Source organism: Suillus clintonianus, assembly GCF_016758775.1.
Source record: "Suillus clintonianus strain FC179 chromosome Unknown DEU56scaffold_1, whole genome shotgun sequence".
Taxonomy (NCBI): Eukaryota; Fungi; Basidiomycota; class Agaricomycetes; order Boletales; family Suillaceae; genus Suillus; species Suillus clintonianus.
This window is the reverse complement of record NW_024539225.1, coordinates 620,722-632,074: the sequence shown is the minus strand read 5'-3', so window position 1 is coordinate 632,074 and position 11,353 is coordinate 620,722. Positions and strand designations below refer to the sequence as shown.

At 49.1% G+C, this 11,353-nt stretch overlaps 4 protein-coding genes across 4 annotated transcripts; 1 reads left to right on the top strand and 3 right to left on the bottom strand.

Annotated features, from left to right (window-relative positions):
* Window positions 1-34: 34 nt before the first annotated feature.
* Window positions 35-825, bottom strand: DEU56DRAFT_968914 (ribosomal protein L24e-domain-containing protein; the record flags this gene model as incomplete). Its single annotated transcript, XM_041359401.1, has 6 exons — window positions 35-230; window positions 287-423; window positions 477-549; window positions 601-618; window positions 670-721; window positions 774-825. The coding sequence occupies 6 exons, from the start codon at window positions 823-825 to the stop codon at window positions 35-37; spliced, it is 528 nt and encodes a 175-aa protein (XP_041215646.1).
* A 237-nt stretch (window positions 826-1,062) lies between these two features.
* On the bottom strand, window positions 1,063-2,201 carry DEU56DRAFT_722557 (DHS-like NAD/FAD-binding domain-containing protein; the record flags this gene model as incomplete). The annotated part of the gene is made up of 3 exons (XM_041347736.1): window positions 1,063-1,158; window positions 1,207-1,936; window positions 1,981-2,201. 3 exons carry the CDS (start codon window positions 2,199-2,201, stop codon window positions 1,063-1,065), a joined length of 1,047 nt encoding a protein of 348 aa, XP_041215645.1.
* Window positions 2,202-2,346: 145 nt separating this feature from the next.
* DEU56DRAFT_8353 (uncharacterized protein) lies at window positions 2,347-10,530 on the top strand. The gene is made up of 15 exons (XM_041354750.1): window positions 2,347-2,406; window positions 2,468-3,464; window positions 3,513-3,732; window positions 3,785-3,916; window positions 3,972-4,219; window positions 4,271-4,323; window positions 4,376-5,635; window positions 5,684-6,296; window positions 6,345-6,632; window positions 6,687-7,328; window positions 7,382-8,164; window positions 8,215-8,457; window positions 8,507-10,150; window positions 10,202-10,282; window positions 10,340-10,530. Exons 2-15 carry the CDS (start codon window positions 2,484-2,486, stop codon window positions 10,511-10,513), a joined length of 7,362 nt encoding a protein of 2,453 aa, XP_041215644.1. The 5' UTR covers window positions 2,347-2,406; window positions 2,468-2,483; the 3' UTR covers window positions 10,514-10,530.
* DEU56DRAFT_8210 (diaminohydroxyphosphoribosylamino-pyrimidine deaminase) lies at window positions 10,411-11,306 on the bottom strand. Its single transcript, XM_041354098.1, has 4 exons — window positions 11,280-11,306; window positions 11,179-11,215; window positions 10,545-11,122; window positions 10,411-10,490 (listed from the first exon to the last, which is right to left on the bottom strand). Exon 3 carries the CDS (start codon window positions 11,097-11,099, stop codon window positions 10,548-10,550), a length of 552 nt encoding a protein of 183 aa, XP_041215643.1. The 5' UTR covers window positions 11,100-11,122; window positions 11,179-11,215; window positions 11,280-11,306; the 3' UTR covers window positions 10,411-10,490; window positions 10,545-10,547.
* Between the last annotated feature and the right edge of the window lie 47 nt (window positions 11,307-11,353).

The following is an 11,353-nucleotide window of genomic DNA, read 5'->3' as shown; positions in this document are numbered from 1 at the left end:
TACAATTTGTAATGCATAACAAGACAACTACAGATCAGTCAAGATCCATGCCCATCGAGCGCCCTTCCCCTTGCATAAGTGCACTTCTGCTTTTCGCTGGCACTTTTATTTTCTCCAGTACTTCAATGGTTTCCTCCATTGCAGTTGGCTCAAGCAGCTTAACGGACATCGACTTCGCAGCCAACTTCTTTGTCCTATGCGTGCGTTGTTTCTCCCGAGCAACCGCCATTCTGTAATAAAGGAAGTCAGTCTGAGACAGAAATACTCGGGCACTGGAAGTAATGACCTTTGCTTCCAGAATGCGTGTTCTCTCCGCTGCTTAATTTGGCCAATGCGTTTCATGGCGTTGATTGTCGTATGCATCAACTCGCGATCGTAGCGGACAGGTACGTTTCTACGCTTCTCAAAGTCAATCGTAGAGTCCTTGTTGCGAGTAGTGAGCAGAAATTTCTTCGGATCGAGAAAGCAAAACGTACAATCGTCATTTCCTTCCCGGCTGCTTTACGGAAAGCCTTCGTCCATCTTACTTTGCGAGGATTTCGCTTCATTCTAGGAAGACATTAGAAATGGGTGGAAAGATATGGCTAAAAAGTTGCTTGCTTGAAGTTTTTGTGACATCTGAGGGCTTTGTCAATATATGGACCCTGGGTTTTCTATCATGGGACTCACTTTGAAGTGCAGAACCGGAATACCTTCGAATCATTGCGGACGAAGGCGCTTCCTGACCATGCTGTGAGATGTTGCATTGACAGTTCCGAGTTTCTATTGCTCACCATGTCCAGGATACACGTTCGTTGAGCAAAAATAACATTTCTCGATACGCATGTTTGCTTGCTACGCCTGTGGGCGAAGGAGCAAAAGAAAGATTGACCGTGGGAAAAATATCATCCCTGGGACAACATCCCAAGTCATCCTGACCTACACAGTACTCTTGGTCGTCGCTGATGGCATATCTTGACTACTAAAGAAGAACTTGCGGGTATTTTCAAAGCCAACCATGGCTAGTGTATTAAGCACCCAATGAGCACAGGCTGAAAATTGAACATGATGATGCCCATTCTATCATTGCTTCAACTTCTCGACCATCTCTGGCACTACCTCAAAAAGATCTGCTACTAACCCCACATCTGCCACTTGGAAGATTGGTGCGTCGGGATCCTGAAGACGAATTACAAGGCGTTTGAAGCGTGATGTGGACACACTTACCTTATTTATTGCCACAATGAGTTTGGAATCCTTCATCCCGGCAAGATGCTGGATAGCACCAGAAATACCCAATGCCATGTACAGTTCAGGAGCTACCACCTTGCCTGTTTGTCCTACTTGCAGGGAGTTGTCTGCGTACCCTGCATCTACGGCAGCACGCGATGCTCCAACTGCAGCGCCAAGTGCATCCGCAAGAGGATACAGAGTAGACTGGAAAGTCTCGGCATTCTTCAACGCGCGACCCCCAGAAACAACGCGGCTAGCGACACCCAAGTCAGGTCGGTCAGATTTCGTCAGAGATGTACTGAGATGTTCCGTGAGTGCATCAGACACCTCAACAGGATCGAGGGCTTTGACTTCGCTCTCTGATGCATCTTGTGCTCCAGCAGCCACAAATGCGGTGGACCGGACAGTGAAGAACTTGATGGGGACGGAGGAAGATGCGCGAACTGTGGAGATGGCATTACCAGCATAGATGGGACGAGTGAAGGTAGTGCTTCCCGATGTTGCGTCATGTTCGAGGGATGTAATGTCGGATACGGCCGGAACATCCAGTTTGGCTGCAACCCGAGGCAGAATAGACTTGGCAGAGCTAGAGTGAGCGGAAACGACGTGCGTGAAGGGCGAGTTCTGTGATAAGAGCTTCTCTAAGAGTGGTGATATTGTCTCAGGTAACAGCGTGGTATACTGTGGGGATGCGCAATGTAGTAATGTGCTCAAGCCATTTAGTCTAGAAGAGATCAGCGATGAATCCGAGGAAGTTCAAAGACATACCTCTTAGCTTTCTCTACAACAGACGGCACCTCCTCAGGGCTGCCCACGACAAGGCCAGTGACTTGACCACCCAACTGAGATGCTGCCGTCAAGGCAGAAAGTGACGCAGAGTCGAGGTCACCCTGGTGATGCTCCAAAAAGACCAAAGCATGTGGTGAAACGGCCGTGGCATAACTGCGAGCGAGCACCCTGTTTAGCAGCGAAGTCCGTGCTCTTAACATGTTGACGGAAGGGGGGGAAGGGCTTTTCCGAGATAAACGAAATTGTATTATTTTATGTTAGATTATGACGAAATTTACATTTGGCAAATGAAATCCGTAAATGGGAATTTGTAGCGCGCGCCCCTGTTCGGTTTCCTGTCGTTCTCAACTTTAACTTCAACGTCAAAACCATTGATACTTTGTTCTCAGCCACACTAGTACCGAGGTCAGTTGACTCGCAAGTTCAAAATAACTATCCAACCACTTACTGCTATCTCATATCATAGACTCATTCCATAAGAGATGGACTCATTGGATGTCCACATGTTTCTTACAGGTTACCAGCATGTCTCGTATCCCGACCTTTCCGACAGCCGCAATCATGATCACTCTGCCTCCTACATCAAGTCAATATCTCTTGACTTGGTACCTTTCCAAGAGCGCGGTATAGATCTACCAGGATGTGCTGCCTTACTGCTTGCCTCGTTTTGTAACATATTGGGCTTGTACTGCGCATCCTCAGACATCGTGGTCGGGATTCTATCAGGAGACACTATTCTCCCCGGTCGTTTCCGTTGGGATGCCGAAGCGGTTTGGCGCGATCTAGTCGACGAAGCCAGTCGTTCACTGGACAGAACCGCGGGCCCGAATTTCACCGAATCTGAGTTGAGGAGTGAGCTCGGCCTTAAAGAGGATCAGTCACCGTTTACTGCCCTCTTCGTCCTTGATGGACTAGAGAGTTTACACAATCCAGACTTTCAGAGTTCTCCATTGCTTTTGTTCGATCCTTCCGCAGCTTTACTATCTTTCCGGACGGCATCGCGCCTTGTACACCCTGCCGTAGTCGATCAGTTACTTTCCCAGATAGTGGTCCTGTCGGTGCACGCAGCTCAAAATCCCACCTCAAAAATTTCATCGCCTCCTTCCTACCCAGCTGTATTTACATCTGCTGTTAAATGTCTTTCCACAGATGCTCGTGCTTCCGTTTATGATCATATCCGTCCTGTTGCCATTGCCACAGATTTTATCCTCCCTTACGTCCAAGCCTATCCCAATGCCCCAGCAGTGTGTTGGTACCATACCTTGTCAGCGGGACCCAGAGACAATCTCGTCCCTGAAACACTGTCTTATGGCGATCTCCATGTCCAAGCCAACAGGCTGGCTCGATACCTGATATCTCAGCAGTTGAAGCCTGCGGACAGGGTTGCTGTGTGCATGGATCGCAACCCGCTGTTTCACATAGTTCTGTTTGGAGTTTTACGTGCTGGGGGTTGTTATGTTCCGGTTGGTACCAAGATAACATCATTTTTATATGCGCTGATCTAATGCAAGATTGATCCCGAGCTTCCGAACGAAAGGAAGTCGTACATCGCAAAGGACTCGGGCGCTAGATTTGTCGTTTTGGAGTCTCATAGACACACTCCTGAGATATTCGGGGACATTGTCCTCGCTCTTGACGATGATCGTATCTCGCGAGACATACAGGCAATGGATACAGCCGATTTAGATATTGCACTTCCAACCAATCTGGCGTATATGCTCTACACGTCTGGTAAACAACATCAGATAACTCACTCATCCAATGAATTTGACAACAAATTTAGGCACCACCGGCACTCCAAAAGGCTGCCTTCTCACCCATGAAGGTCTCGCTGAAGCGATACTAGCGCTAAGCTCCTTTTCCGCTGCTGTCAACATGGGTAACATTCGAGATGGAAGGTATCTCGGCGTTGCTTGTAGGAACAGTCTTTCCCTCTCGTTTATCCTCCTAACTTTGGATCTGACCCATAGCTGTTGCCTTCGACGTTCATATCGCAGAGATATTCGTGTCCCTCTCTCTGGGCATGGTGTTGCTTTCTGCGCCACGCAGCATACTGTTGGAGAATCTGCCTTATTATATCAGCCTTTTGGGCGTGACGCACGTTGGTATCGTGCCCAGTTTGATTGATGCAACCATGGGTGCTGTTCAAGAGGATGAAGCGATGGATGGAATGAAATTGCGATTTATCGCCAGTGGTGGAGAGAAAATCAGTGACTCAGTGAGTGCCTTACACGTTAATGCCCTACAGGTCCTGAATGGTGGATGTTAGATTCTAGACAAGTGGGCGGATCATCCCAAAGTCAGACTCGCAAACTTCTATGGGTAACTGGCTAATTCCTTCTTATTATCGGTCTCATTCTTACCACTCCCCAAGGCCCAGCGAGGTGACCATAGGATGTTGTGCTCGATTCATGAATGGCAGCACACCCAAAGGCAATGTTGGACCAGCCTTCGGTAATGTTGCGTCTTATGTCGTTGATCGGGATCTCAATATCTTGCCGCGGGGAGCCGTCGGAGAGCTCATTGTTGGTGGTCCCCTTGTCGGGCGCGGCTACCACGGACAACCGGATTTAACGGTCAAAGTATTTATCGAGTGGCCTCATAAAGGTTCTTGGGCGTATCGCACAGGGGATCTATCGCGAATGATGCCCGACGGATCATTGGAAATAATCGGCAGAGTCGACACTCAGATCAAGTTACGCGGAGTCCGCATCGAGGCGGAAGGGATATCTGCTGTGCTCCAGCGAGCTGCTCGATCCTGCCTTCAGCTCAGCCTTGATGTTGGGACTATTCTTGGGACCCATCCAGAGATCGGAGGCGGCAGCTCACCACAGCTCGTCTCTTTCATTGCCTGGGACACAAAAGTATCAATTGCTACGAGACGGGGCAGTTCTAGTCCAGGACTAGCGAAGCCAGGAAGGAACCTCACACGTATTTTGCACGATGCATGCGAAAAGGAACTCGCCAGTTACATGCGCCCTGCCCATATAATTGCCCTCAATTGGCTTCCGCTTAATGCTAACGGCAAGGCGGACGCCAAAGTCTTGACCTCCATCTTTTCAGAACTAGATTTTAACGATTTGATTGGACTGGCTGAAGACCCTACTAGTTATGTCGACAACTCAGACAGTGGTAGCCCTGCTTCTGACCTCGAAGAACGGATACTAGAGCTCTTGAAAGAAAACTTTGCGATTGCGGGCTCCAATGGACATGTCGGTGTTCACACTAGTTTATTCGCGCTTGGAATGGATTCCTTGTTACTTGCGCGACTTGCATCTACACTCAGAAGGACCTTTAGTATCGACATAACTGTCGCAGAAATCATGAAATCCCCTACTGTCCGGGCTCTGTCTACTCGATTGGGAGGTCTGGTCGCAACACGATCAGAAGGAGGCGTACCGGAGGTCGACAACTTCTCATCACTATGGATGCCAGAAATTCAGAAGAAGATGCCGCATCTCCACATAGAGCGTGTTCTTCCCTCTTACCCTATTCAAGAGGGTATTCTGTACCGCTCTGAGAGCTCGCCAACGATGTGTGTGCAGCATGTCGTGATGCGAGTTCGAGATGGTATCTCTATACCGCAATTACGAAGCGCCTGGGAGAAAGCAGTGGCAGATATCGATATTCTAAGGTTTGAACATTACCATGTCTCCGAATATCTCTCATGGTATCATGATAGGACTGTATTTTTCTTTGGCAAAACCCTGGTCCAAGTGATTTTGTCGCGTACGACCTGTCATCTGCATTGGGAGGAGGAGTCTTTCGTTACGGCGAGCGACAGTGAAACTTTTTCCGACTATTTCTTTGATGAAGAAGCCACAAGAGCTGCTGTGGAGATCAACAGTCTCATCACTTCTGTACCGCCCGTTCGTCTTCGGCTCTACCGCGAATCTAGTTGCACTCACATCGTACTATCCATCCATCATGCGCTGTTCGACGCTATTTCTCTGTCTCACATGCTGAAATATGTCGAGGACATATATCTTAGCAGGCCGCTTCAGAAACTAACCCCTCCGGTTCAAATATTGGAGCACGTAGCGTTTCGGGACTTGTCTCCTGCTCGAGACCACTGGACGTCGACTCTTCGCAATTTTAACTGGTCTTATCGCAATTTGATAGATGTGACCCAATCAGCTTCACCTAAACGGATTTCCATGCTTCTTGATACCCCGCTTTCATATTTTCAAGAAAAGCTTGCCCATTGCCAAGTGACATTGCAGGCCGCGTTGACTTGCACATTTGCTTCTGTGCTCGCAAAACATCTATGCCAGTCCGACGACTTAATCTTTGGGGTGAGCCTTACCGTGCTTGAGCTGGGCATCATTAACCGTGCAGCTCAGATCATTAGATCAGGGAGGTTAGCTCCTGTGGAGGGTATGGGCGACGCCCTCATCCCTCTGCTATCTCTTGTCCCTATGCGCGTCAACCTCAACAACCCTGATTGTCTTCGTAAAGTCCAGGATGACATCATCACCGCCATTCCATTCGAAAATGTTCCTCTTGGGCAGGTGCAGAAATGGGTTAGACCGGGTGCTGGTTTATTCGACATTCTTTTCTCGGTCACGTACAAAGACCAAACTGCGTTCGAGCTTTTTGATGTCGTGCGGAGTGAATTGCCTCAGCCTGACGTGGGTCTTCTGCTTCATATTTTGTCATGCTTGGCCTTAGCTAACCTCATGCAGTTCTTCCTGTCCGTGGAGATTGTGGTGGACGTCTCGACGAATCAGCTCGTTCTTCAGACAGCCTTCTATGACGACGGGTCGCAAGTTGCCAATATCGAATCGATGCTTCTTCAATTTGAGTCTGAGGCTCGCAGTGTCGTAACTTCCGGAGTGCCCCGTGTCCTTGTTTCACAGAAGTCCCTAGTCGATAGAGCGGAGTCCACACCACCGGTCGATATCCCTGATGGCACACACGATTTTAATGGGGAAGGGGGCGTCAGTGTAGCCCTGCACCCTGTGAGGGAGATCGTCGCTCAGTTTTTGGGTGTTGATCCCCAACGGATATGGTCGAGGACATCGTTTATTGCTCTGGGTCTCGATTCCATCAGGTCGGTGGGACTTTCACGAGCGCTTAAGGAAGAAGGATACCACGTAACTGCATCAGAACTTATGAAGTCCGCGTGTCTGGCTGGACTAGAGTCATTACCGACGCTATTTCAAGATGTTGACCGTGTGCAGCTGGAGTCGGAAGCTTGGGATCTACTTCAGGAAGAATGTCGCATATTAGAGTCCCATTTTGACGTCGCCACCTGTCGGTTTTCTGATCGCGATGAAGCCAGGGTATTTCCAACGACCGCTTTGCAGGCAGGAATGTTATCACAGGTAACAAACAACTCTTCTTCTTGCAGTGCAGTGGCTGATAATTGCTTGTTCAGACAGTTGTTTCCTCGGGCGTACTTTATAACCACGTGTTTATGTTCAAGCTGGCACCTTCTGTGGAGCACGTCCATCTCCGTCGAGCCTGTCAATCCATTGTCACGAACTTTGACATCTTGCGGACGACATTTCATTACATCATCGACCTGGGGAAATGGGCGCAAGTTTCACATTCTGATGCACCCATGGTTTGGATCGAGATCCTTCTGCAACCCGGAGAATCTCTAGATGCGATGATAAAAACTGTCACCGGATCAACGAGCGTATCAGAGCAGGGAACGTTTACGCCACCGTTGGCTTTTTGTTTGGTCGAACAGCAGGAAGACGCTGGGGTCAAGAACTATAGCCTTGCGATCGCCATGCATCATGCTATATATGATGGTATTTCCATCGGAGCGCTCCTCGAAGAGATGGAGCGAATGTATCAAGCCCATTCCCCCACGAGACTGCCTCAATTCTATGACGTGCTTCCCTTGATACTGCGAGAAGAACGCCAAAGTATTCCCTTTTGGGTCGAATATCTTCAAGACTTTCATCCTGTTCCGTTACCTCGCGTGGAGTCTACACAGCCTTCGTCAGTCGTCTGCTCTCGTCGACTGAGACTAGACTACCATGTTCTGAAGACGGCTGCCAGTGATGCGGGTGTCACTCTTCAGTGTTTGGGGCAGGCAGCTTGGTCAAAGCTTGTCTCATCGAAAGTATCTTCCTATGATATAATGTTCGGACACGTTGTCTCTGGACGCTCTTTTCCAGGCTACGAAGACGTTATTGGACCCATGCTTGTACGTGTTTTGACCGTGGGGCAAGCTTACACTGACCATGCGGGTTGTAGAACACTATACCGTGTCGTGTTCGTATCGGTGAAACCACCACAAACAGGGATCTATTGCGTTCCATCCACGCAAATAACTTAGCCGCGTTAGAGTGGCAACATGCTTCGCTTCGTGACATACAGTCCGAGTCAGGGCTTTTTGGTTTATGGGACAGTATATTCGTCTTTCAGCCTCTGAAGTCCGCCTATTCAAGTCCTTTGTGGAGTTTGTTGAATCCAGACGAGTTTCAAGCCAACATCCAGGTACATACTTTGGACCTTCTGTATACTTCTACTGAATGGGCTACTTTAGTATCCACTAAACTGCGAATTTCACGAAACGGATAACGGTTTTTCTGTGACGCTGGCTTGCCTGTCCAATATCATGGATCTGGAGTCTTTGGATCATGAAATGTCACAACTTGAAGCCTTTCTGGGTACTGTTATCTCCCAACCGAATGCTAAGGCCGTCGCGGATGTTCCCTTTGATGGCAGAAAGCTTTCGCGCTCTAGCGATGTGCTGACCCCCAGCATCGCACCCCGCATAGCAGTCGACCATTTACCTCCTGCATTGGTCAACGTCTTAACTTCGGTCACCAAATGCTCTGTCGACAGGCTGGACCCGGACAGACCAATTGCAGCTATTGGGATTGACTCCATCACAGCGATCCGACTCAGTGCAAAATGTAGGGAAGCAGGAATTGCGTTGACCATTGCGGATATCGTCGCTTGCCGTACAATCGGTGATTTGGCCACGAGGGTGGTTGAAGCGGAAAGATGGCCAAGCACTCGTCCACCGCCTCTGGATTATTTAGTTTCAGAGATCGATTATCAAGCTGTCGCCAACAGACTCCCATCTGACCGGCGCGGAGCCCTTACGGTTACCCGGGCAGCCTCTGGCATGAAATGGCTTATTTGCGCTTGGCAAAGAAGTCATCATGCACGATTTCAACATGTGTTCGCCTATAGAATGACCCAGAAAATAGACCCCGAAAAACTGCGCAGCTCTTGGACAGAGTTCATTACTCGACATCCTATTCTCAGGTCAACATTCGTCTCCACAAAGTCTCATTCGGACATCCAAATAGCAACCTTCAGTACTGACGCAATGGGAAGCGCATTTGCCGTTGAGCCATTCAATGATTTACCCGACAGCACGGATAACCTGAAGGCGCGGATGAACGCGATAATTTCTTGCCCACCCCCAATTGATGGACCCCAGGCCTGCGGATTACTTTTGAATGGCTTGCGCAGCCAATATTTACTGATTAGAATGCATCATTTCCAGTATGATGCCTGGAGTCTTGCGCTTTTGATCGAGGACCTCTCTCGCATCTACCTTGGACAACCCTCGTCGGTCACATCAGATTATGAAACGTTCATGTCAACGTTTGCACCGACACCAGAAAATCTCCAAGAACAGGAAGAATATTGGCGATCCATCTTCCCACCTTCTTTCCGGCCGCTATATTTTCCTCAGCTCAGAACTCCTGCAGTTCAGGATGAGGTTACCACTCGAACCGTAGTTATCGCGAAGGATGCGGTGCATGGGGTATCCACTCTTGAACAGCGTGCTCAGGTGCATGGTGTGTCGTTACATAGCGTTTTGCTGGCATGCTGGGCATACATCCAGTCTTCCTATATTTCGTCGGAACAAGTGACATTTGGATTGTGGCACGCAGGTCGAACAGGACCTATCAGAGACATCGACAGATTGGCGTTTCCATGCATGAATGTGCTGCCAATGCATGCTCGTCTTGGGAGCAACAACATCATAGACATTGCTCGTAGCATTCAAGAAGACCTCCGGTTGCGCACTCCTGTTGTCCAACAGACAGATCTTCAAATGATACACCAGTGGATAGGAGGCGCGGATGCACCATTGTGCAACGTGTTTGTCAACTTGATCAGGTTTCCGTCAGATGACACAGAGGCAGAACTGTTCCAACCGGTAGATGTCAGTAAGGTCCCCGAACGAATTTGCTTGTGATCTAACTCTCACATACAGATTACTTACACGGTACCGGAAAACGTCCCAGAACCTGACCCAAAAACTGTTGATTGGATCCCTATGTCGAATCTGATACAGGTTAGATTCGTCATATTTCTCGCCCTCGCTTTGAGACCATGCTGAATTGCAATTTAGGACGATGTTATGGTTGAGATCATTATACACCCTTCGGAGGATACAATCACGATGACGATCGAGAGTGCCCCAGCTATCATGGATATCCAGCTCGCCAGGAAAGTTATTGACTACTGGTCAGAGATAGTCGGAGGTTGTTGGGAGAGTGCTCCTGTCGACATTAAGACTATTTAATGTAATGTATGGGCAGCACTCAAGTACTCACAGTCTAGATGGGACGACCCCTGCGGGCAGCGTCCAAGCACTCTTGCTCTAAGCCGCCGTACCATATAACCTCGATACCGGCATCTTTCATCTTCTGTGCACCCTCACATTTGACAAAGTCATCTGGCTCTCGTACACCTATGATGCAACGTTTGATCCTGGCGCGAATGAGGGCGTCAGCGCAGGCAGCCAGGCCTGATGTTCTGACTGAGCATGGTTCAAGCGTTGTATAAACGTCTACTAGGCGAAGAAGGTCTTCTATGGCAGGCACCGCTTCCCATGGCCATGGGGAAACGAGAGATTGCAGCTGCGTGGAAGAGAGACTTTCAACCTTGGCCAAAGCGTTTGCCTCGGCATGAGTGTTCCCTGGCAATTCCCTCGAAAAACCCTTCGACAACACGATTGGTTCCGAGTTTAGCAAACGTGCCACAAGGACGCATCCTACACAGAATGCTGTCGGTACAGGTTCGCATAACGCAGCCTGCTCTAATGCCTGACGCACGAACGAATCGTGCTCGTGCTCATCTGAAGTCTGTGGTTTAGACGTCGGCGTCATGTGTGATATGCGACGAATGAGTGCTGCCAGATTGCTGCCAGATTTTGTCAGCTTCGTTACTTGTGGCTCTTCTACGTACCTTACTTACTCCTGGAGGCCCGAAACCGGCTGGGGCACTTAGTAACGACGATTTACAACTCAACTTGAAGGCTCCCCAGTGAGAGTAAGACTCGGACTCACTGCTGTCGGCATCACTGATTCTTGGTATTACATAATAACAGCGTGTGGCGCGGCGAAGTCCGCGTAAATTCAGC